This window comes from Ochotona curzoniae, unplaced genomic scaffold (genome assembly GCF_017591425.1).
Source record: "Ochotona curzoniae isolate NIBS_2020 unplaced genomic scaffold, NIBS_Ocur_1.0 patch216, whole genome shotgun sequence".
NCBI classification, from domain to species: domain Eukaryota; kingdom Metazoa; phylum Chordata; class Mammalia; order Lagomorpha; family Ochotonidae; genus Ochotona; species Ochotona curzoniae.
In genome coordinates this window covers 22,555-49,086 of record NW_024466769.1, presented here as the reverse complement: position 1 = coordinate 49,086, position 26,532 = coordinate 22,555, and the positions used below count along the sequence as shown (strand labels likewise).

Sequence of the window (26,532 nt, the reverse complement as noted above, 5' to 3'; positions counted from 1 at the left end):
CTCCTGGCTTTGGACTGGCTCAGCTCTGGCTGTTGCGGCTACTTGGGGAATGAACCAGCAGCCAGAAGATCTTTTTCTCTGTCTTTCCTTCTCTCTGCAAATTTGCCTTTACAATGAAAATAATTAAATCTTTAAAAAAGAAAAAAGAAATCTGCAAGATGAATCTGGTGTGTGTGTTGGGAGAAGGGTGTATTCAGTGCTGTGGCACAACACACAAAGCTACCACCTGAAATGCTGACATCCCATAAGGGCATTTGTTTGAGTCTAAGCTGCTAAACCTCTGATCCAGCTCCCCTCTAATGTGCCTAGGAAGGAAGAAGATGGCTCAACTTCTTGTATATCCACATGGGAGACCTGGAAAAAGCTCTTGGCTAGGGCCAGCATGGTAGCCTAGTGGCTAAAGTCCTTGCCTTGCACACGCTGGGATCCCACATTAGAGCCAGTTTGTGTCCCCACTGCCCCACTTCCCATCCAGCTCCCTGCTTGTGGCCTGGAAAAGCAGTTGAGGACGGCCCAAAGCTTTGGGACCCTGAGACCGCATGGGAGACCTGGAAAAACTCCTGGCTCCTGGTTTTGGAACAGCTCAGCTTCATTAGTTGTGGTCACTTGGGAAGTGAACCAGTGGACAGAGGATCTTTCTGTATCTCTTCTCTCATAAATCTGCCTTTCCAACATAAATAATTTCTTAAAAAAAAAATGAACCTGGAGCTACTGTGCCTAAGCTATACCATTGTATGGCATCTTTTCAGTAAAGGTTAATAGGCAATTCCTAATTCCAATTAGTCTGCAGGTTATTTGAATACAGTCTAAGGAGTAGAAGATGGCCAAGCCTTCCTTTCCTCTTTTCAGCAAAGCACCTTGCTACATTTGGACTAGAAAGTAAAGTTATGAAGAGTCAACCTTTATCCCTTCACTGGAGACAACTTCTTTTTCCAGTCTTCTCCAAGCCCTTGATCCTACCAGCTGCTATTATTAGGTTACACATTAGCTGCTACTTCTGTTTCAAACGACTGAATTCCTGTGTCTATGTCTCAGAAATTTTACTTGCATTATATATGGAACAAATGACTATAAGACTGGCTTCCAAAACTAGCCACCAGAATTAATCCACTCAAAGGCATCTTTCTCTAACATTGGTACTACTCATCAAATCATCTTGCCTTAGTCCATACACAGTGACTGAGCCGCAGAATGTGGGCCTGTCTATTTTAGAGCTATAGCTTATTTTCACTTAAGGTGGTATCATCTAGCTTCAGAATGCAATTTATACACTTTGACAGCAAAGGATGGAGATATTCCTATGAATACTGGAAAGGAAAAGCTGGACAGGTCAGAGGTAACAGCTAACAATGATTTCCAGAAATTGCCTATGCAGTGGTGGAGACGTAGGAGTGAGTAGCCTTCCAAGTGATCTTTCAGTTAAGGGAACTACAATTCTCTCACTGGGAGTATCAATCTGGCCAATGTGTGATTAGCTTGCTCCACTACTTCTCATGAGGCCTTACCTGGATGCATGCTCCAGTTTTTATCTTGCACAGGCTGCAGACTAAGGCCCACCGGCTGGGTGGAATTTGGGAGATCTTTGTAATTGGCTCCATTCTTTCAGGGCAAGCGATGTTTACCTACAGATAACACATCATGTAAGCAGGAAGCACCAAGGCATCCCAGAAGTACTTTTCCCAAACCATAAATGATGTCACATGAAGCTCCCGAACATGACCAGTGTAGTGAAGTAAGGCGGCACATCTCTTAAGGTTAATATGGAACCAAGAATAAACAGAAACCTGTCTATCCACTGCATAATTCTTCTATCAATTCCAATAATATAAATGATTCATATATGGGATGAAGGCAAGAATCTAGACTCCACATGATTATCTCAATGGATAAGATTATAAATATTTTACATAGAAACTAAGGAAAGCTACTACAGAAAAAAATAAAGATGAACAAATTCTAGCACCTTTCGTATTTTAGAGATGGTGTCATGTGACTTGTTATTTCATTTAATCAAGTAAGAATGAAAATCAGAGGAAGTAGCAAGTTTTTCCATTTGATTTACAAAGAAGCATAATTATTGTTGGAAAGCTGAAGTAAATTGATATAATGAAGAGACTGAAGCATATAAGCTGAAAAGATCAGACTGATAAGTATTTCTAAAACAAATTTATTGTCAGTGTACTTTCTTAATCAAGTAGCTTAAAAATGAAATTAGTCTTTGGAAAATTTCTGAAAGGAAAGGAATGCTTTAATAAAAGGAAACTTTTTTCTGTGTAGAAATAAGAAATCAAGTAACTGTGTATATTCCTTCCTGTCCCCCCCTTTTTTTTGGACAAACATGTACATGCATTTCTTAGAGACAATTTCAAAAAGAGTGCTGTTGACTGAGGATGGTTAAACCAGTATAAATGCTTTCTACATTAGGAAGCAAACAGAGTTCAAAATGGTATTGGAAAGCAAGAACTAGAAATTCAAAGAGAATTTCAACAGCTGTGAAGGCTTACTCTACTGTTAAATAACTCTTCCCGAATCATATTTCTGACTTTTATGAACTGACAGAGACTGCTTTGTCAGTTGGGGAATCTGCTGCTAGAAAACAATCACTCTCAGGCCAGAAACCCGAGTTACTTTCTAAACTTCTGTAAGTTGGAAGTTCTTCACTAGAAAAAGAAGCTACTACTGTATTTGAGTGTTTAGAAATACTGATGTCTATAAGCTTAAGAACAAAAAAACCTTCAATGTGGGGCTTTTAGTTTAACTCTACAAACTTCATTATTAGATAGCAACTCCCCTAATACCAATATTAACAAGATTAAAGCCAGGGATGAACTACTAATACAGTAAGTGAATTACTAATACGGTACTACCAGTTTCCAATTAACTGAATGGTATACTCTTGTCATGCAGTTGAACTGCCTAACAAATTTGTTAGCTTGGATGCAGTTGAGGAGAGAGGACGTGAGGAATATCTGAACAACTAAAAATTGAGGGGAGACACACAGCCATAAGATATAAGAAAAAGAAATGTCTGGCTGCCCTGCTTCAACTGACTTAGTGTACATACAGCCCTCCAGGAAATAGCATCTGCTGAAAGACCAAGTCAGATAATGAAAAGCAGGATTTTAAGTAAAGAAGGTTTTAAGTAAAGAATGTTGTGCCGAAGCTCTAAGAAACGTTCCAAAAGGTAAAAGATAAGCCTGGGTATTCTGGCGCATCAGGTTACGCCACTGCTTAGGATCTCTGTACCCGCTTCAGAAGGCCTAGGTTTCAGTTATGGCTACTCTATGCTTCTTGATCCTTCTTCTGACTAATGTGTCCTGGAAGGTAGTAGATGATGGTCCAAGTATTTGGGTTCCAGTTACCTACGTGGAAGGTTCAAATGGAGTTCTAGGCACCTGGCTTTAGCCTGGAATAATCCTGGTTGCTGCAGACATTTAGGGAACGAACCAACGGATGAAAGATTTTTGTCTCTCTGCTTTTCAAAAAATATATCTTCAAAAAAATAAAGGGCAATAATCATAGTAGGTAAAAGAACTACTGCTGGGACCAGCATTGAAGTATAGTGTGTAGAACTACCTTTTGGCTGCTCTACTTCCAATCAAGATCCCTTCTTGGTCCCCTGTGCCCTGGTGGGAGGCCTAGAAGATGCTTTTGGCTCCAGATAAACCCAGCTCTGGCCACTGTGGCCATTTGGGGAGCAAACCAATGGATGGAAGATCTCCCTCTCTCTGTAATTCTGCTTTTCAAAGAAATAAAAATTCATACTTAAAAAAAAAAAGAACTAGGCTTATTTTATATGTAGTAGCCCTAAATTAGAAATAACAAAGAATGGATACATAAATAGTATAACTGTATAATAGAAAACCACTCAGCAATCTAAAGCAGTACTGATTATTTTGTACCACATCATGGAGTGCTATCCACACAGAGTACATATTGTATGAGCTCATTTAAATTAAAAAACATATACAAAATTTATGAAGCTCTAAACTTAATATTTCCTATGTTAAGGTAGGTTTTATTTAAAAAAAAAATGTTACTTCTACCTTGATCTTTTGTGCTTCTCTTCCTCTCCAACTGTTGAGATAATCCCTTACAAGCTATTCAGTATGGGATTCCATGGACACTTGTACCCCAAAGGGTCTGAGGGAGCTCAAGCGGAAGCATTACTTACTTCAGAAACATGGGCAAGCATCAAGCATCTTTATACTAGGTCCAAGTCAGTCTTAACACTGTAGGGATCGAGGACATGCTGAAGCAAATAGCCTCCCAGGCCTGGATGAGTTCTTACCTCTGGAATCCACAGGGCACAGCTGACATGAGCCCACTTACTCCCTGTCTTGGTGGACTTCATGGCACCTCCTTTCTTTGGACATAACAGACATTGTGGCTGAATGCCTAGTACACAGGAGCGACAAAGCCAGCTTCCTTCAGGGACCTTGAGGATGCCATAACAGGCCTGGAGGCACGAGGAGGAGAGGAGAGAATAGTCAGCATCTTTTCTACAGGGTCAATGTCTGTTCTGATAGCCACACAACCTTTGCTTTCAAGGGAGGCAACCAAAGCAAAGCAAAAGTGCATTCCCAGGATTTAGTTATTTCACATTAAAAAAGTAATGCCAAGCATCTGTCCCAAGATCAGCTGTTGGTTTCTGAGAACTGGCTTCAAGGATGATAGAACAAGATTAGAAGGAGAAAGACCCAAACGCTAGCCCAATTGTTACCTGACTGTTAGGATTACCTGTTTCTAGAATTTCTCCAATTAGTATGTATTACAATTACTCAAACTTGTTGAACAATTTCTACATGCTGGGTACTATTGTAACCAAGAAAAAAAAAGCGTTGTGAGGAACAAATAAGCTGATGCTTATAAAGTGTAATGAAGCTTGGTGCATAAAAAACACTCAGCAAATCACAGCAATTATTTGCTTGGGTTCAAGAAAAGGGCCTTGTGAATGAATGTTGAATAGAATACTATACTAATAATAACAATCCATAATGAATCCTGCTTCAAATGCTTTATATAAGTTGAACTAATAAATGAATTACTGGGGGAAGTGGGAGATTGATTTGGAAACATTCTAGATTTCTTCTGTATCCCCATTTCCATCCATCCTTTCCTTACTGCTCTACTCTATTTAAACCTGGGGGACACTTAGTTCCACCTGTGTGGCATGGAAGACCCTTCATCACTGATTCAACATGGCAGCTTCAAAAGTCTGCTGCAGGAGATTCATGCTTAGCTCAACCTCAAGTAATAACAGTTGCCATCATACCTACCCTGAAATACCTGTTCCTTTTCCAAACTTCTTTGTACATCACACCCAGTTTTCTTTCTTTCAGATCCATATTTCTGGATTCATTTCACCTACTTTTCTTCAATCTTGGTCCCTGTGGCTTGTTATTCCCAACAAAGTGATTCCCAAGATTCCTGCCTTCCTCTGAATATCCACCACAGCTGTTCCATCCAAGTTCTCCTCATACCATTCTTGTATTGATTGATTTCTAACGCTCTTTGTGCTTTCATTTCCCCTCCTCTATTTAGCTGTCATATTCTTCTAAAACAAAGCTTCTATACCATCTCTTGGTGACAAAACTTTCAACGATTCCTTTTGCTTCCATCTGCTTTCCTATTTAAAAACTATATGTTAGCTACTACGGAAGGCCAGTTAGACCAAGAAGAAAAGAATGGCTTTCCCATTTTTAAGGGCTATAAGAATACGTAACAGAAACTGTACCTGGGAGGCAAAGTTCAAAACATTCCAGGCCCTTGATCTGAAGTGTGCGGTTCCTCACTGTGTTCTCATGCTCCATCACACCCAAACATACAGCTCCTGACTTGGAAAAGCAGGCCTCCTGGTTTACCGTATAATTGATCATTCTATTTCTTCTGGGTCTAACAGTTTTCCTGCTCCACACAGTCAACTTCTTTTCGCAATCAAACCTTTTGACCCTCTGCACCTGGCTCAAACCCCAGGTCTTTCCCAAGAACCTCTCTCAGGCCACAAGAACCTTGTATCTACTCCACTGCCTAACTTCTGTCTGCCACTCTGTGTGATTTCCTTCATAAACTACATAGTCAACAGGGTGTATTCTTGTTCTCTGCTTTGCTGTTGCATTCATCTTCTTGGGGAGATTCTGAAGTCACTGGGGCTACAGCAATCATTTATCTGGAATGTATTTACCTGGAATGCCTCCTATGCTGAGTTCAATTGTGTGGTTTCATAGAATAAATTAATGTAGCTTGGAAACTCACACTGCTCTCCTGACAGAGGAGCCTCATTTTTATAAAGTTCCTAATCTTTGAAGCTGTTCCTTCTCTGAAGTCTAGAATGTTTACCAGGAAATGAAAGCAAGCTTCTTCCCTAAAATAGAGCCTCTTTCAAACTGGCAGAAGGGAGGCCAGTAGCCAGTTCTAGGAATGCCTTTTATCTTCTGACTATTATATCAAGCAGAAAATAATTTACTAAGCCTTTTTTGTGGACTTACTTATTGTGATAAGATCATAGAAGATTATACTTCATAGCAGTGACTCTCAATTTTTTTCTGGACCATAAAATGATGGATCCTGTAGAGTTTTTTGAGAAAATTGCATGCATGCACTGATATATTCATATTATGTATAATTATTTAGAATCTTGGGGAGCAAATAAAGTCAGTATCAAGTATTACATATATATGTAACATGTAAAAATGGTAAGAAAAAACATTAAAAATAAAAACCTGCAAGAATATATGCATCTTTAGGCAAATTAAGTGATGTCTTATGAGTGTTCAGTTGAACTAAGAAGCAGAAAAATAATGCTAACTTTCATTTATTAAAAAGAAATGTTCATCATTAAAGCATAAAAATCCACTCATATGCACTTCTCCTCTAAAGCACTGACTGAAGCATATATTTTTCACTGAAAAACAAAAACTTAACATAGAAAAATCATACTTAATATATTTAGATGCCAGCAGGTCCCGATTCTGTCAGGAGTAAACGAAATCTTCCAAATACTGGTAAATCACTCTTTAGTCAAGAGAGGGAGCTCTAACCTAGGTATTTCTAGGATCTTAGTTGACACACTCTGGACTGGTCTGTCATGTGAAACTTCATATGGTACCAACAGCCCAGCTCGAATACATATCGATTTACACTCTGGAACGCCTGATCAGTTGCTACTGTTATTTCTTCCTAGGTGAGGCAGGGCTATCACAGTCATTGTTTGATATGTTTTAAAAACAAATATAATTCCTTGGGGAGGACTGCTATGTTAAATTTAATTTTGTTGGATAACTGAAAATGATTCCTTAATATTTTGACATAATCATGAAGCAAAAATACGGAGAATTTATGTAGCTGATATTTTTACTATACCTTACAAATCTACTACAGGTCAGTAACAATTTACCTGAAAACCTGAGGTTGAGAAATCTTTGGAAAGTAATCTGGTACATACATGATATATTACCTAACTTCATAATGGGTAGAATTGGATAACAAAACAGATAAAGACTATAAATAGCTTTGAATTGGGCAGGTTTTAATTTTGTCTCTAAATCAGTTTAGGTGTAAAACATCAGCAAACTAGTTTTCTAAGTTGTTATGATTATTGAATTGTGGAGAAGGGACTGTGGGTCATTTTTTTTTCAGATACTGAAGTTCATATTTAAGTGGTAAAGTATTTTTGGTCCTACTGAAAGTGTGATATACGTGTAACTGATAGAGTGAAGAACATTTTAAAAATTTACTAGTTTGAAGGAAGAAAAAGACCCAATTGATCACAGAATAATTTTGAGGATCATTTACATACAGAGGGTGGGGTTAGGTGGTCCAAGTAATACAATCGGAAGTTCTCTCTATTTTTTATGTAATCTATTATAATCATTTCATTCATCTTAGCTGTAATGATCTTGGTATAATAGAGTAATATCCCTTTAGGGTAATGTTGTAAAGTGTGAATTTCTCAGTTTGTCACACCCTCACACTCCATGCCTTCCTTACTCCACCCCACTGCTCTACAGTTCTGAAGCACTCAGAGTAGTTTTGGATACATTCCACCTATTCTTCCTATTGCATCGAAACACATTCCCTTCTCTGAACATACTTTGGTGGTCTACCTGACATCTGCTGTGGTGATTTGATTAAAACTCACTATGGGTCCCATTTTCTGGATGCTATTCCTGATTTCTTTCTCTCCCAAGAATTCCCACAGCATCCTGGACTTGACTGTCCAAAAACACCTGCATATTATGCTAACTTGGATGTTTCATTGTGGCCCCTACAGCAGACAGACTAAGATCTTCCTGGGGGCAGATAGCATGTCTGCCTCTTCAGCACTGACCGTTTCCTCAGCATGCAGCACAGTCTTGGCCCATGGATGGTGCCGAGTACCTATTTACTAGATAAATCAATGACATGAATGAAATATACAAGTAGGTTCAGAAGAGTGAAACATCATTTGGGCTAAGAGTAGAGTTCACAAAAGGACCAAAGTAGATCTTACAAGTTATGTAGGTTTTTGATAGCTGCAGGTGGGAGACCTTTTTAAATTTGTGTGTTACAGACATATAAAGACAAAGGGTTATTAATATATTTTGGATAATCTAATTTCATTAGTGCCTAAAGCTTGTGGGGGAAACAGAGAAGAATTGAAAACAGCACTGATGTAATCATCATTATTTAAACGATATGGTGTACAAACACTGATAGCTAAGTTACTTCACCTCTCCTTAGCAGAGTGCTTTGAACTGAGGATTTAGTCCTTTATATTTCTAAAGTATGACAGTCTTTTTAAGTGGCATGGGGCTAGCATAGCCTAGCAGGTTAATGGCCAATTAACAGACGCTCATGTCTCACACCAGAGTGCCTATATTCCACTCTTGGCTCTAGCTCCTGATTCAAGCTTTCTGCTAATGCAGATTCTTGAGGGGCAGCTGTAATAGCTCAAGTAACTGTTCTTCCCACCTACATGGGAGATCTTGATTGAGTTTTCTGGCTCTGAGTTTCAGACTATTTTGGTCATCTGGGGAGTGAATCAGAGGGAGTTCTACATTTGTTTACCTGTCTATAATAAAAGGGTAAAAAATTTAAAATGTGGGGTGGGCTAAGCTTCCTGGGAGTGATACGTTACAGGATGGAAGAAGGCCTTGGGTATGAAGCTAAGGAGTCCTGATTTATGTCTGTAGCAAGTGTAAACTCACCAAAGTTACTGACCCTAAGTGTAACCTGATGTCACAGGGATTTGAAGGCAGATGAAAAGATTACCAGGTAGGCAGCAAGGAGTCACCCCTGGGGGCTGGGGGAGATTGAATACAGCAGGAAGTGACAAAATGCAGATCAGAAGGTAGTCCTTTTGAGTAAAGTTTATAGGTAAGTTATCTAAGGGATCATAAGAAGTATTTGAATATGGAGGAAATTTCTGAATAACTGCCAGGCCAAATTATAATTTTCACCCTTAAATGCAAGCTACTACCCAGATTTTGGTGGAGATCATTACTGAGATTCAGAAGGGCTGACTGGGGGGAGGTGGTGGTCTCCATTCTCACTAACCTGATGCACACAGATGTTACACTTATCACAGAATACCATATCATTTCCTTCTTCACTGTCTGGAGATCGGCACACATCACAGATCACATCTTCATCATACTCGATGCCGAGCCCTTCTTCTGTCTCAATAGCGTGGCTCATATTTTCATGGCATCGGCGTTCCATGGCTTCTATTGCCTTTTCCAAAAGATTTTCATCAACTGGGTCGTAACCTGCACAGAAACAGAACCAATCAATTTACCCATTGGTCAGCTGTCATCTGCAGATCATCACTGTAAGCCCAGTAGAATTCTGAATGATAAAACCATCCATTATCTGCTCTGAAATAAAATTTACCTATAATTATAAATTAATGTTTGACACATGAAAGGAGAAATACATTTCACCATATTGCTTAACAGACAGATTACTGACCCTTTCAATTTTGTCTAAATTTTAGCCAGTCTCCTTTTAAATCTCTCTCTACATTTTTAATCCCATTGTGAGCAGATAATCCAGAGTTTTGTAATTCTGAACACTTTAATTTGTAGCATAATAAAATAATTAAAATCAAATCATGTAACTATTTTGACATTAGTAATTCATTCTTAGAAAATTAGCTTCACTGAGTATATCTAATGGTTATGCAAGAGATTTTTTTTAAGTGAAAACATATTATGCCATAAAAATTCCAGATACTGGGCCCAGTGCGATGGCTCAGTGACTAAATCCTCGCCTTATAACAGTCAGAATCCCATATGGGTGTTGTTCATGTCCCTGCTGCTCCACTTCCCATCCAGTTCCCTGCTTGTGGCCTGGGAAAGCAGGGGAAAGACAGCTTACATCCTGGGGCCCCTTGCACCCAGGATGAAGAAGCCCCTGGCTTCTGACTTTGGATTGGCTTGGCTTCACTTGTTGTTGTCACTTGTGGAGTGAAACAGCGGACGGAAGATCTTTCCTTCTGTCTCTTCTTCTCTCTGTATATCTGACTTTGCAATAAAAAAATAAATCTTTAAAATAAATAAATAAGAAATACAAGTCCTGTATTAAGTGATACAGTCCCAGCAATCTGTAAACTTTTGAGGTGTTGCCCAATGCTAAAGACGGAGCTTCTCTTCGTCCTCCTGGTAGAGGTAAAAACTTTCTGACCAGAGCGCTTTTCAGAGCAGCGCCAAGACTTGGTCTCAGAATCCTTCTAAATCAGCCATGATCATAATCAATCACATTCAGAATTAAGAAAGCGGCCTTATAGAACCTACAAGCCTTCCCTGATCTATGATATTTATCATGAATGGAAAAGTCAGATTTAAGTGTTATTGTTCTATTTTAGTATATTCATGTATCCGTGGAAACACTTCATTAAGATCAAAGAGAAAAACAAATGAAAAGGGCAGAAAATAAAGGAAGCAACAAGATAAAAACACATTAAAGGCTCTGGACAACTTAACCAAAACATCATGAGTTGAATCAAGATACAACTTACTTATGAGAAGATAACTCACCCATTTCTGCAAGGTCTGCATTAAGTTCCTGAAGCCAGAAAATATCCATATCATCTAGGTCGTAGCGGCAGACAGCAGATGCCAATTCCAGAATGTTAGGGCAGCCAGGCTCTGTGGACTCAGAGCTGGAGCACTGAATATATTTCCGGGGTTGAACAAACTGGACATCCTTCGCTTTCTCAGCTGTAACCCTAGGAAAGCAAGACAAAGACAAAAATCAACAAACGACAGACTCTGTGCACTGACTGCATGGGCCCAACAACTCTGAGGCTGTACATACAGCAGAGTTAGATGATCTACTTCTCGCCCTGGGTAAATGTTCTGTTTTGCCTGCCAGGAGGTATGGCAGTTCCCTTTCTAGGAAGCAAATGGTTCTGAAAATTTAGTTTTGTCATCTGCTACTCAGAGGTTGTTAACAACATGCTCTCATCTACCATCACAAATCTTGGCTACATCACAAGTTGAATCTCCATTGCTGGTCATTGATCAAATACTTCGGTTCCTGTCACCCATACACAAAAAGGCCACACACACAACAAATCACTGAGTAACATAAAATTTAAAATGTGTTTTTATTTTCACATAAAAAAACAATATTTTCCTCTCATTGGAATCTTATTACAATATAAACTAAAGCAAATGTATAAGATTTGAAACTTGTTTATTGATATCCTAAAAACACCTGAGTGTTTTTTTTTAGTAAGATTTATTTATTTGAAAGAGTTATAGAGAGAGGGAAGAAAGATATCTTCCATCTACCAGTTCATTCCTCAGATGGCCTCAGTGGCTGAGACTCGACCAAGTCAAAGACAGGAGCCAGGAGCCAAAAGCCAGAGTTTTATCTAGGTCTGCCATGAGGATTTTAAGAATCTAAATATTTGGGCCTTCTCCCACTGCTTTCCTCGACCATCAGCAGGATTGGAAGTGGAATAATCAGGATACAAATTGGTGCGCATGTGGAATACCTGTTATGCCATAACACCTGCTGCTTTTTAAATTTTTTAACAATTTATTTTGATCAGTGTGAAACAGAGACAGGGAGAGCCAGACAGATAACGAACCAGAAATACCTTATAAGATCCTGTTTCCCTTCCCTAATGCCTGCAATAGCCAGGGCAGGGTCAGGCTGAAGGCAGGAGCCCAGAACTCAATCTCAATCTCCCACATGGGTGGCAGGGATCCAGGTACCTGAGACATCACCTGCTGGCACTGACAGTGTGCCATTAGCAGGAAGTTGGAATAAGGAATGAGGCTAAGAACTTGCACCCTGGCTCTTTTATATGGGATGCAGACCACCCAAGTGCTTTGCCAAATGTCCACCCCTGTTATTTATTATTGACTAATGTCAAAATCATCCATAGTCTACCTAGAAACATGTAGCAGGGTTAACATAATCTTTGTAGAATTCACTTCAAAAAAATTGCTAAGCAGCTGTAGTGCACAATGGAAACTAGCTAAGTATTTCTCTGCACTGTTCCTCTCAGCCACCACGTTCTCCTACCCTACAAGGCAAACTACAGAAAAGCCAGTGAAACAAAGGGAAAACATAGGCTGAAGGGAAGACAAGGATTCTTAAAGGATTTCTTTCACACTCTTTGTTCTCTCACAAGGGTGGCAGGGGAACAGGTACTTAAGCCATCATCTCTGTGCTTTCCCATGCATATTGGCAGAGATTTGAACCAGCACTTTGATATGGGATGCTGTTGCATGCAGCATCTTAATCCACTGTGCCACAATGCTCTCCACTCCGTCCCCCAGCACGACTTGGCCTCTGATTCTACTTACTTGCTTATGTGTACCCTGGGAAGTGGCAGTGATGACTCAAGTACCTGGGCTACTGTGATCCACACAGGAAACCTGGGCTTCTGGATTTAGTTTGGTCCAGTCCTAGCTATTAAGGCATTAGAGGAGTGAACTAGTACATAGAACAGTTTCATATCTCTTGCTCTCTCCCTCTGTCTTCCAAATGAATAAATATTTTAAAAAATAATAGTTACTTATTTGAAAGACAGAGTTATATAGAGAAAGGGAGGTAAAAGAGTAACATCTTCAATGTGGTGATTTACTTGTTAGATGGCTGTAGTGGCCAATACTGGGCCCTGCTGAAGTCAGGAGCTAGGGGTGTCATCTGTGGCTTCCACATGGGTGATAGGGGCTAAACCATTTGGGCTGCTGCAGCTATCTGAGAAATGAACCAGGGGGTGGTTCTACTTGTATCTCTGTCTCTCTCTGATTTTAAATTAATAAATATATTTTAAGAAATAAACAGGGCCTGGTGTGATAGCCCAGTGGCTAAATCCTTGCCTTGCAAGTGCTAGGATTCCACATGGATATTGGTTCATGTCCAAGATGCTCCACTTCCTATCCAGCTCCCTGCTTGTGGCCTGGGAAAGTAGCAGAGAACGGCCCAAAGCCTTGAGACCCTGCTAGCCCACATGGGAGACCCGGAAGACGCTCCTAGCTCCTGGCTTTGGATCAACTCAGCTCTGGCCAATGTAGTCACTTGGGAAGTGAACCAGTGGATGGAAGATCTTTCTATCTCCTCTCTGTAAATCTGCCTTTCCAATAAAATATATCTTTATAAATGAATGAATGAATGAATAAATAAATAAATAAATAAAACATTCTCACTATTCTTTCAGGGTTGGCATTGTGGTATAGCAGCTAAGGTTATACTGGTATCACATATGGATTCCAGTACATGATCCATTTCCAATCTAGTTCCCCATTAATGATCTGGGAAAGCAATGGAGGATGGCTCAAGTCTTTGGGAACCTGCAGCCATGTGGGAGACCCAGAAGAGGCTCCTGACTCCTGGTTTCAGATCCGCTCAGCTTTGGACATTGCGGCTATTTGGGAAATAAACTAGCAAATGGAAGATCTTTCTTTCTCTGTCTGATAATCTTCCTTTCTAATAAAAGTAAATAAGCATTAAAAAAAGAAATTTCAAGGGAAGAAAATATTAAAAGACAATGAAAATAAGAACATAAGAACACATCAAAATTTATGAAATACAGCTAACAAGACAGAAGGAAGCTTACAGCACAAAATGCTTACATTAGAAGAGGGAAAGTTTCAAAAATAATAAGCTTTTAACTCAAACTAGAAAAAAGGAGAGCAAAGTAAACTCAAAAGTAAGCAGAAGGATGGGAATAATAAATATTAGAGCAAAAATCAGTATGATTAAAACCAGAAAAATGAAAAATATAATGAAGCAACAACTTTACAAAATGTTCAGTGTAACTAGCCAGTTGCAAAAGAAAAAAAGACACAAAATTTCCAACATCAGGAATTAAAGAGGGATATAATTTTTTTTCTTGTTTCAAGTGTGTACACAGTCACTCACAGAAACATCTTCCCCAGTCCCCATTCCCCCAGAAGCATCTTTATGATGAGTGCCTTATTATCTTTATTTATTTATTATCTGTCATCTTGGTGTTTATTGGTTGATCAAACTAAGTTTTTGTTATTCTTAAGGTGTTTTCATTACTGCTAGACAAAGGTGCACATTGTGATCTGCTGCTAAATTTGCTCAGAAACCACCCTAAATAGGGTGCATCACTACTCCTGGTTGAAGTGGAAATCTAGGTTTGCCACCACCTTTGTTGGAGATGGTTGGAGTGGCCCAAAGTTTTTTCTGTGGTGTTGGGCTATAACAGAACAGATATTATCTAAATGTTTTCTGATTTGATATGTTGTCCCTTTGTAACCAATTGGCTAGAGAAAACAAGCTGCTTTTAATGACTTTTTGAGAAAAAAGTCTTTGCTGGTTGTTTCTGGATTGTCACCTTCTCCAGCACCAAGTCTGACAACAAGAAAGCCAAGAAAATATACAGCCTTGTTGTTTACTCAGATCTCAAGGACTGGTGCTGTTTTGACTGCTTGAGGTTTATGTGAGTATAACACAAAATGTTCAGGGCTCTGAGCTGTACTCAGTGGGAAGCACAGGGAAAAGTACAGTTAATTCTACCTTTCTGTAAATGGAATTCTGGTAAAGACTGCTAAATTTTAAAATGAAAGCAACAGAAAAGACGTTACGAATAATTATATACACATAAATTTGACAGCTAAAACAAATCAACCCCTTAAAACACAAGCTACCCAAAGGCACAAAATATGCAGTAAATTAAATAGCTCCATAATGTAAAAAAAAACAAACAAACAAACAAACAAACAAAAAAAAACCCCACAAAAAAACAACTTATTTCAAAAGCAGAGAGAGTGAGAGAGCAAGAAAGAGAGATCTCATCTCCAAGGGTTCATTCTCTGTTAGGATTGGGCCGCACTGGAATCAGGAGCCAGGAACTTCACCTGGGCCTTTCATGGGGGTGTCAGGAAGCCAAGGACTTTGGTCATCAGCTGCAGCTTTTCATAGTGCATCAGCAGAGAGCTGGGTTAGCGGCAGAGCAAGCAAGACTTAAATCAACTCTGATAAAAGATGCCAGAATTTCAAATAACAGCTTAACTGACTGTGCTACAATGCTAATCTACTAAAAAAATTCCCAAAACACAAGTCTCCAAGTCCATTGTTGAATTTTAACCAATGTTTAAACAATGGTCAAAGTACCTTGACTACCCTGTGCACAAGATGCAGCTCACTCTCAGCAAAATGCAGAGCCCAGGCCTAAGGAAGGTTCTGGAAAAGCTTTCCTCATTTCTTGATATGTGGAAGTGCTACTTTCAGGGTTTTTGCTTGTTTGTTTTTGTTTTGTGGTGGGGTGGGGGGGAGCAGGGAGGAGGGACAAGTGGGCAGCCAGAGAACTAGCAGGTGTCTTGCAGGTGTGATGAGGGCACCACCCATCCGTGTATTCCCTCCAGGACGCTGGTACTTTTCACTGATGTCACAAAGCCGAGGAAGCAGCTTGCTTCAGAGTAGAGGGCTCTCACCTCCAAGGAAAGTCTAAAATTATTTTCCGCAACTCTTTTCAGAGCAGTGGGGAGAGGAGTGGGCATGGAAAGGGGCATGGCCTCCCGGAAGAAATTTACCCCGGGGGTGGGTGTCCTAAGGGACCCTTCCTGTAATTTAGTTATCAGTCACAAAAAAAATATTTTAAAAGTTTGGTTTGGGTACCCTTGAGCCATGAGGACAATGCTGCATATGGCCCTCCCCACCTCTACCCCTCCGTGGTCCCCAGGGTGCTGGCCAGGCTGAGGTGGCAGACATCTAGGCAGCAGTGGGCTGCCTAACTCACCAACTGCCCCAGGCCTGCAAAGCCCACGTGATCTTTTGCTATGCCAGCCAGGAGCATGTGGCACCTGGTGGGAATGGCAGAGGGTAAGGAGAGTCCTAGGAGAGTGAGGTGGGGTGAGGGGAGGTTGTGGGGCACTGTCCCCTGGAGTGTTGGAGTTTTGTCCTGAGAGATGCCTGTGGCTTTCCTGGGAATAGGCAGAGCCCTGTTGGGGTTGGGGTGGGCTGCTAGAGGCGGGGGCACTGCCAAGGATTAAGAATTAAGCACTGAGAGAATGGCAGCTTTGGGGACTGGGAATTGGAGACTGCAGAGTTCAGAATACCAGGCACAATGAAAGAGGAACGTTGCTGCATTGTGCTGCAACATGGACCACCTTGTGACATGCAGGCAAGGGCAGCCCTTTGAATTCTGCTGGTCCTTCAAGCCTAGGAATGATTTAAAGGATCCAGGTTTTCAAATTCTTGTCACCTTTATAAAGGGCGGGAAAGTATTTTTTTTTTCCTTGCATTAGTATTTTCACCCAGGGCCCAGTGCTTAGTAGCTAAAGTCCTCGCCTTGCACGCACCAGTACCCCATATGGGTGCCGGTTCTAATCCCGGCAGCCCCATTTCCCATCCAGCTCCCTGCCAGTGGCCTAGGAAAGCACTGGAGGACGCCCAAAGCCTTGGGACCGCGCGGGAGACCTGGAAGAGTCTCCTGGCTCTTGGTTCTTGGCTCCTGGCTTTGGATCAGCTGAGCTCTAGCTGTTGTGGCTGCTTCGGGAATGAATCAACAGACAGAAGATCTTTTCTGTCTCTCCTCCTCTCTGTATATCTGACTTTCCAATAAAAGTTTTTTTTTTCAGCCAGAAAATTTTCCTTTAAAGCTTTCTGTTAAATTTTTCTTTTAAAAAGTAGAAGATAAAATAAGCTCCCAAAAGGAATTCTAAACAAATGCTTCTAAAAAAGAGAAAAAGAGGGAATACTCTTCAACTAATTGTATAGGGCAATGATTATCCTGATATAACACCAGATAAAAACATATGGAGAAAAGTATTAGCTAATATTCCTCAGGAACATAGACACAAAAATTCTCAACAAGGTGTTAACAAACCAAATCAAACAGTATCTAAAAAAGAACGATGAACTATGACCAACTCGATGCAATGAACTGAATTACGCTCCTCCAAAACTCCTATGTTGAAGTTTGAACTCTGACTGTGACTATCTGGAGAACAGGTCCATGTGGAATACTGAGATTAAACAAGGTCATAAAGATGGGGGATTTATCCACCAGTGCTTGTCAGGTTGCCTCTCCCTACCTTCCCATGTCCCACACATCATGGAAAGGCCACGGGAGCACACAGTGAGAAGCCAGTAATCAAGGAAGACTGCCCTCACAGAACATTGAACCCTGCTAGTTTTTTACGTGGGACTTTCTCGCTCCAGAATTTTGAGAAATTTCTGTTGTTTAGCTGCCCATCCGATGGTATTTTGTTATGTACCTGTAATCTAATACATTGGGGTCTAACCCAACAAGGTAAACTTGGCTCAATAATACAAATTCAACAAATGTACTCTGTAATATTAACCGGTTAAACAATGAAAAGTCACATGATCATGGACAAGAAATTTTGTGATAAAATTCAACACCCATTTATAGTATAAGTACAATAAACTAGGAGTAAGGCAGGTGAACGTCCTCTTGGTAAAGAGTATTGAGTATCTATAAAACCCCTAAAACTCACATCATGCTCAATATTAAAAGAATGGGAACAAGGAAAGCTGTCTCAAGATTGGGAACAGGGAAAAATGCTAACACTACTGCTATTAACACAGTACTGGAGGGTTTTGCCATCTGAATAGGAAAAGAAAGAAAAGATAAAGAGATCAGAAAGGAAGAAATAAAGCTACCCTTTTCACATGACAAGGTGGTTCAGATAGGGAATTTCAAGGAATATTTTTGGAAAAACTGACAAAACTACACAATTCAGCAAGGCAATGAGGATAAAACTGACAAAAAATTGGTTGTGTGTATATATCAGTGAATACATAGCAATCAAGTTAGAAACACTATTAAAATTGTTAAAAAGTTTTTAGCATAAGTATAAATCTAGGGAACTACATATAGGACTTGATTACTGAAAAGTATGTAATGTTGGGCCCAGTGCAGTAGCCTAGTGGCTAAATCCTCGCTTTGCAAGCACCAGGATCCCATCTGGGCACCAGTTGTTTCCCAGCTGCTCTGCTTCCCATTCAGCTCCCTGCTTGTGGCCTGGGAAAGCAGTAGAGAACGGCCCAAAACCTTGGGACCCTGTGCCCAAGTGGGAGACTCGGAAGAGGCTCCTGGTTCCTAGCTTTGGATCAGCCCAGCTAGCCTCAGCTTGTGCGGCCACTTGGGGAGTGAAATCAGCAGATGGAAGACCTTCCTGTCTCTCCTCTCTGTAAATGTGACTCTCCAGTAAGAATAAATAAATCTTTAAAAGCAAACCTATTTAATGTTGATGAAAGAAATGAAGGAGACGGGGTCGGTGTTGTGATGTAGATTAAGCTGCTGCTTGTAATGTTGGTAACACAGGTCCTGACGGGTTCTGCATGCCCCACTTCCAATTCAGCTCCCTGCTGCTGTGCATCCCGGGAGGCAGCAGGTAACGGCTCACGCAGTTGGGTCCCCCTACTGCTCACGTGGAAGACTAGGATGAAGTTCTGGGCTCCTGATTTCAGCCTGGCCCAGCCATGGCTGTTCCAGCCATTTGAGAATTGAACTAGTGGGTGGAAGTTCTCTCTCTCCCATCCCCATCACTCTGCCTTTAAAACAAATAACAATGTCTTAAAAAAAAAAAAAAGAAATCAAAGGTCCAAATAAATTAAAAAAAAAAAGGAAGGTTCAATTTAGTAAGAATGACATTTTTTCCTCAAATAATAAAGATTTAATGCCAAGTCCTACCAGCAGGACTTTAGATATAATTTTAAAATTTGTATGGAAAGATAAAGAAACTAGAACAGCTGCAGTAATTTGGAAAAAAAAAAGTGGAGGGAATCAATTTAGCTAATTTTGAACTTAGATCGATACCTCCCATCTTATAGAACAAAAGTTCAAACTGAATTATATGTTTTAACTGTCAAATGTAAAACTATAAAACTCTTAAAAGAACACATAGGAGAAAATTGTTGAGACATTGGCTATGTGGGAACTTCACAAAAAGGATATTAAAAGCATGATACAAACAAATAAAATTTCTATACAGTGAACTTCATCAAACTCACTTTTATTTTGTGAAAGACCCTACAAAGAGGATAAAAAGACCATTCATGGTAGACTGGGAAAATATTTGCAAAGCACATATTTGATTCCATGGATTCATGTATCAATTATTTTAAAAAATTACTGTCAAAACTCCGAAGAGTTTATATGGATGGCAAAAAGGAAATCTTAAGACTAGGACCTAAGTAAACAGCCAATCTGGGAGTAATTTCACAACATGGTGCTAAATAAATAACCTTGAACTTAGTATGTAAAAATGTTAAATTTTGTTTCAAAAATTTTATGAACATAAAAACTAATTTTTCATCAATGTTCCAATACCATTTCATGTCACAAAATTTTTAAGGTAGCCCACAAAAAGCAAAAAGCAAAAATCACACGACATAGTTTGGGACCTGTAAGATGATGCACTAAGCAGTTATAGTTGAGGAGATGATCTATTTCAAACATAAAGCTTCAATATTACATTAGTTGAGCCTCCAAACTGGTTGACTCATATTGAAAACCAAAAGGAAAACACAAGGCAATTGACAGAATTATGGAAATTTCTATTCAATTCAGGAAATAAGATGAACATATTCCATAACAATTATGTTCCAAGTGTTATTCCTAGACTAGTAGCATCAGCATCATGTAGGGAATTGTTAGATACAAAATTTGATGCCCCACACCTCAGATCTACTGAATCAAAAGCTCTGGGAATAGGGCTAAAAAGTTTAACAAGCCCTCTAGGTAATTATGATGCATCCTAAAATTTGAGAATCACTGTTCCACAGGGAATGTTATATCCTACAGTAAGATTCTTAATGATGCCTTCTAAAAACCAAGCAAATTATAAAGAAAATGTGGCACATGTACACAATGAAATACTACTCAGCCGAAAATGGATGAAATCTTGTCATTTATAACAACAGGGATGAAAGTGGGAATCATTACTTCAGTGAAAAAAGTCAAACACCGAAAGGCAATTATATGATTTCACTTTCATGTGAAGTCTAAAAATGCTGTTCTCACAGGCGTTAATGATGGTTACCAGAGGCAGGGAGGAAGAAAAGGGGCAAAGCTTAGCAATGGGTACTGGGTCACACAGCTAGCTAGGAATAAGAACCATGACCACAGACAGTTTAGACACTGCATATTTCTCCCCATCAAAAACCATCACAATTAAACTAGAAGATAGGGTTTATGATATTTTTACCACAAAGAAATGCTGAATGTTTGAAGAGACATTTACCTTCGTTGGACATTCTACAATGCACACCCATATCAAAACGTCACATAGTACCCCATAAACATGTACATTTTTTTTTACATCTGTTGAATCTTTTAAAAATAAAAAGTAGAAATCTATACACTCTATTTACCAAAAGCAATTAGTTCAGGATTTCACTAAGAAATTAATACAGATAATTTAATAGTCTTAGTGTTCAATGAAAATTAAAAGTTGCATGTGGCAAAGAAATGTGCCAAACAGAAGAGATTTAGCAAAAAATTCCTATCCTATCACTTAAAATGATAAATATTCTAAACTTTCAGAACAAATATAAGGATATTAAAGCTTTATATGTATTAGGCATCATGTTTCTATTTGAGAATAAGCTTTTTTAGTTTTTACAATTGTTACTAAACTACTGCTCCATTCTTGCTACCCAACTTATATGGTTTACTATCAGATAGACACCATTTTAAAGGAGCACACTGAAATTTTCCACTTAGCCTGAATAATTAAAATCATTTCCATCAGTAAATCTTTGATACTGACTGACTTACCAACAAGATCAAAGTAAACATGTTAGTTACTCTCAATAATAACCAGGGCAGTTACAGGTATATACATAAAAAAAGGTCATGAAAAAATGAAATAAAAGTATGGGTTTAGGGCCTGGCACAACAGCCTAGCAGCTGGGGTCCTTGTTTTGCATGCGCCGGGATCCTATTTGGGTGCTGGTTTGTGTCCAGGTTGCTCCACTTTCCTTCCAGTACCCTGCTTGTGGCCTGGGAAAGCAGTAGAGGAGGGATTAAGCCTTGGGACCCTGCATCTGTGTGGGAGACCCAGAAGAAGCTCCTACCATCCGAATTTGGATCGGCTGTGGAGCTTTCCATCAAGAAGTATAAAACAGCTTCTCTGTGAATGGAATAGCTTGGGCTTGGGTTTCTAGAAGTGATTTCACAAGAAGTTCTGGAGCATGAGTAGGTCTTGAGTATCTGCAGCTAGGGGCATGCTTACCTCTGTCTTTAAGAACTTGACAGAGTAGAGAACAGATGAACAATGAGATCTAAAAAGCAGTGATTTCTCAATTCAATCAAATATTGAACATTTTATTTCGTGTCAGTTATTGTGTAAAGCACCAAGAACACAGAGACCAGTAAGAAAAAATGGCCTCCAAACCAGTCACTACTCTCGAAGAACGGAACTTACTGCTTACTCTGGCAGAAAAGGCTTTCTCTCCTCTGTTAAAAGCAAAGTATTCTCTCTTATTTCAACTTTCTTCTTCAGTCTGCAAATGAAGGCTGTGTGCCTGCAGTCAACCCAATTATTCCAATAATCCTTCTTCATTTGCGAATACACATTTTTATAAACTCTATGTTTTAGTTCACTATTTACAGACACCATCACAATAATGCCCCTATTCTACCGAAGCAAGTTCTCATCTGTGTTAATCAGAGCTCTGTTTCTCTTTGAAGACTAATAAACACTATTGATAATTGAGTCATACTTGGAAATCCTGGTCTCTAAAAATGTATCATTATTCCAGGCTGGACTTCAATTTCATCTATAAATGGCCACATAATTATGTTCATAAGTAATGAATCTTAATTTAACTATTGCCCTATTGCAATGTGATATAATGTATTATTGGGGCCCGGCACAGTGGCCTAGTGGCTGAAGTCCTTGCCTTGCATACCCGGGATCCCATATGGGTTCCAGTTTGTCTACCAGGCTGCACTTCTCTTTCAGCTCCCTGCTTGTGGCCTGGAAAGCAGTAGAGGATGGCCCAAAGCCTTCGGATCCCGCACCTACATGGGAGACCTGGAAGAAGCTCCCAGCTCCTGGCTTTGGATCAGCCCAGTCAGCCCCGGCCATTGCAGCCATTTGTGGAGTGAATCAGCAGATGGAACACTTTGTTTTTCCTTTACTCTGTAAATCGACTTTCCAATAAAAATAAAATGAATCTTTAGCAACAAGTATTACTGGTCTATAACCAGTACACACACAAAACTGAAACATCCAGTTTCCAAACCAAAGATGCAAGTATGCAAATACCTGAGGGAAGGTTGTGGAAAATGGTCCGGATTGGCTGGTACCTGGACTCCTTTTTCCCATTCTTCCTTCCATGTATCCGTAAAGAGGTAATAGCTGTCTGGATTAACGTGATGAGAATCTGGAATTTTCATGGCACTGATAAGGTCCTTTCGGAATACCTGGGAAAATAGTGCACGCAGTTTGAGAAGGCCATCACTATTGGATAATATCATTAAAATTTTTGTTTGAAAGGCAGAGAAATGAGACAGAGAGGGGCAGAAAGACACAGAGATAGATCTCCCATCCACCGGTTTACTCTTCAAAGGCCCATGACAGCCAGGGCTTGGTCGGGCTGACGTCAGGAGCGAGGAACTCAATCTGTGTCCTATATGTGTAGCAGGGACTTAACTATTTAAGTCATCATCTGTGTGTATCAGCAGGAAGCTGGAATAGAGAGTAGATGGAGGACCTGAGACCAGGAATTCCTGAAATGGAATGCAGAAATCTTGATCTGTTAAACATCTGCTCCCTAAAACCAATCTGAAAAGATCATCCCCTTGGGCTGCACAGTGGCATAACAAGCTAACCCTTTGCCTGCAGAGCTGGCATCCTCATATGACTCCTGGCTGTTCCACTTCAATCCACATCCCTGCTTATGACCTGGGGAAGCTGGAGAGGAAGGCTCAAGTCCTTGCTGTATAGGAGACCCCAAAGAAGGTTTCAGCTTTAGATTTGCTCAACTCCAGCTGCTGGTTGTTGCCACATGGGGAGTGAACCAGCAGAAGGAAGATTTCTCCTCTCTATGCAATTCTGCATTTCAAATAGAAAGCTCATTCCTATCCATTCTGCTTCAAATAAAAGAAATCCCTTTAACTTTCTTTTTAGATTTTTTTTTTTTAAATTTTGATGATCTTTACATACTTGATTAGGGTTCAAAGGGTCAAGGGCTACAGGAAAGTGGGTAAGACCGTTGTTTCCACATTCTCTTTTTTCCTTCCTGTATCTGGGGGAAGGGGAGAGACAAAGGGAGAAGCCACACCCACCCTCCCAACCATCCTAGGGTCCCCGAAGTGGGGCATGTTCCGAGGGCACTGCTCAAGTAGTTCCAATATTTCAACTGTTCTGAATTGCTGCCGATCACACCATTCCACATCTTTAACTTTCTAAATGGATAGAGCAACTTCTATTTGTAAAGGTTTGAAGTATTGACAGGAAAGCTAGATTATTCTAGATTTTAATAAAGGGTAAAGGAATCCTTCCTGAATTTTTTTTTCTGATTCTTGAGTGTAAATTATCAATAAAAGTTACTTTAAAGCAGTTAGGCAGTTTCTGTAAAGCGAACAATTCTCTTTTTAGAAGACTTATTTTCGATTCAGAATTAGAGACAGGGAGAGACAGACCTTCCATCCACTGGTTCATTTCCCTAAATGGTCACAATGGATGTAACTGTAATTAATTACATCTCCTTTAGTATCCTCTAATCTATGACGATCTCTCTTTGTCTTTTATGACCTTGACACTTTCGAAGAGTGCTTGTCATGTTATTTTGTATTATTTGCCTTCAATTCAGGCTTGTCTGATGTTTGTTTTCTTATGACAGGATTAAGATGACTTGCTTTTTGATAAGAATACAACAGAGATGCTGTTGTATCTTTGTCATTTCATTAACATCACAGATGTACGATGCTAATTACTGGTTATATTAAATTCAGTCACTTGGCTCAGGCAATGTCTTGCTGTTAGATTATTAAATATTTGGAGACTACAAAAATATCCTGTTTTCCTCAGGTTGTCATGGACTAATTTTAATATGCATTGGTGGCTATCTTGGCTGCACAATTATTACTGTGGTGTTCTAATTATTGCTGTGGTTTCTGTTTTCTTCATTCCTTCCACATTAATTAGTAGAAATTTTTTCTATAACAAAGCTCTATCACTTATTTCCAATTTATTTATTTATTTATTTTTATTTCTATCATAATACCATGGATTTCTCTTAGTAATTCAATATTACTAGTTATTTTATTGTTTAAACTATTCTACTTTAGGCTATAGGGAATGTCTCCAGATCGGTGTCTTCTCTTGACATGTTCCATCTCTTCTGGAAAATTTCTTAATTTCTAACACTGCAACATACCCTAGGCATGTTTATATATCCTTAATGTGTTATAAAAGTTATTCATTTTTATATGATTTTATATTCTACTACTTGAGCTATTTTACTGTTTTAATTTTGCAACTGATTTTCTACAGTTCTCTAGATATGCTATTGTATGATTTATAATAGAATTTTATAACCTCTTCATGTAGTCATATTTCGAATGGAGTTCTTTTATTTTTAATTGTATTGGCTAATATCTCTACATCTGTTCATGATACTTTTTTATAAATCAGTTCCTTACTCGTTTTCTCTGGAAACTGATTTAAGCTTTCTACTCTTAACCAAAGGAGGTTATCTATGAGATCTACATAGTCAGTTTCACTGTGAATACTTGTGTGGGAACATATATATAACACATGATGAACCCATAAGAATCAATCTTATTATGAGAAAAAATTGTTTTGTGAACTTTAAACATGTTGGCAAAATAACAGAAACTTTTGTTTCTTGTTATATATGTATAGAAAAGAGGAAAAAGCACAATATTTAAAATTCTATAAGAACAATGTTACAAACATTAAGAATGAAAGTGCTGTATTTCTTTGAGGAGAATTTTATTAAGGGGTAAGGGATAAGGAGCAGGTACTATGGTTCAGCAAGTTAAGCTCCCATTTGGAATCAAGACACCCCGTATTGGAATGCTGGTGTGAGTCCTGATTCCTCTGCTTCCCATCTAGCTTCCTGCCAATGCATCTGCAAGGTTGGGACTTACTTGGGTTCTTGCATTCCATGTGGCAGATTTGGATGTAGTTCCTGCCTCTTGGTTCTGCCTGAACCAGCCCTAGTTTTTATGGCATTTCAGAAATGAACCAGAGGATAGAATATTCTCCCTCTCTGGCTGTAAAACAAATAAAACTTTAAAAATAATAGTTTCTTGGTATATAAAAAAAAAGAGTAGGATGAACAATATTTGCTTTCTTTTCACCATTAACCTAACACATAGCATAAGGATCTAAGATGTAATGTTTTCATCGTTATTAAGTTAAAAAATTAAAATTTCAGTTTGTTTTCTGTTTCACCAGAGTGATTTAAACAGGTTTAAAAATTTGCATGTTGGAGGACTTATTTTTGTTATTAATTTATTTTAATGTATTGTAATAAAAGCGCCATTTATGCCTACCTAATGGAAATTATTGATGTTTTCTTTTGGACTTAATACTTGATCATATTTTGTGTAGGTACCAGATGTATTCAAGAAGGTGTATCATCTACTGCATTTAAAATCGATGTGTAGTTCTGTATTTTAGGGGATAGATAATGGAAGTGTAGTGGGGACTGATATGTTCAGATATGGAGACAAAGTGCTGTGTGTCTCTATGCATACAGACTGAAGGGTGCACTCCCGGGGAAAGAATCGATAATATCCTAACAGTAAGATGATGGACTCTCTGACAATGTCCATGCCTACACTGTCGAGACACTTCAACAGCAGCATGATGGACTTGTGACTGTTCATGAAGGACATCCATTGTAAAACTAGAAGGGAAATCAATGAGGGGGAAGCGGGGAAAGGATCTTGTGGAAAGGCAGGGGCAATCCCAGAACCAATGGAACTGTATCATAAAACAAAATTTCTCATAAAAAGTAAAATAAAATCAACGTGTAGAGTTTGCTAGATATTCATCAGAATTACCGTACTATTTGTTATTTAGATCTTTTATTTCCTCACTTGTTCTT

General features: G+C 39.2%; 1 protein-coding gene across 1 annotated transcript in view; it reads right to left on the bottom strand.

The window, feature by feature from the left end:
- Positions 1 to 22,927, bottom strand: part of LOC121166710 (protein Jade-3-like) — a 43,929-nt gene extending 21,002 nt beyond the window's left edge. Inside the window, exons 1-5 of the mRNA XM_040995960.1 lie at positions 22,716 to 22,927; positions 11,019 to 11,209; positions 9,538 to 9,749; positions 4,292 to 4,459; positions 1,506 to 1,622 (exon numbers count right to left, since the gene is read on the bottom strand). Coding sequence (XP_040851894.1) covers positions 1,506 to 1,622; positions 4,292 to 4,459; positions 9,538 to 9,749; positions 11,019 to 11,209; positions 22,716 to 22,927 — 900 coding nt within the window. The remainder of the gene's footprint in view (positions 1 to 1,505; positions 1,623 to 4,291; positions 4,460 to 9,537; positions 9,750 to 11,018; positions 11,210 to 22,715) is intronic.
- Between the last annotated feature and the right edge of the window lie 3,605 nt (positions 22,928 to 26,532).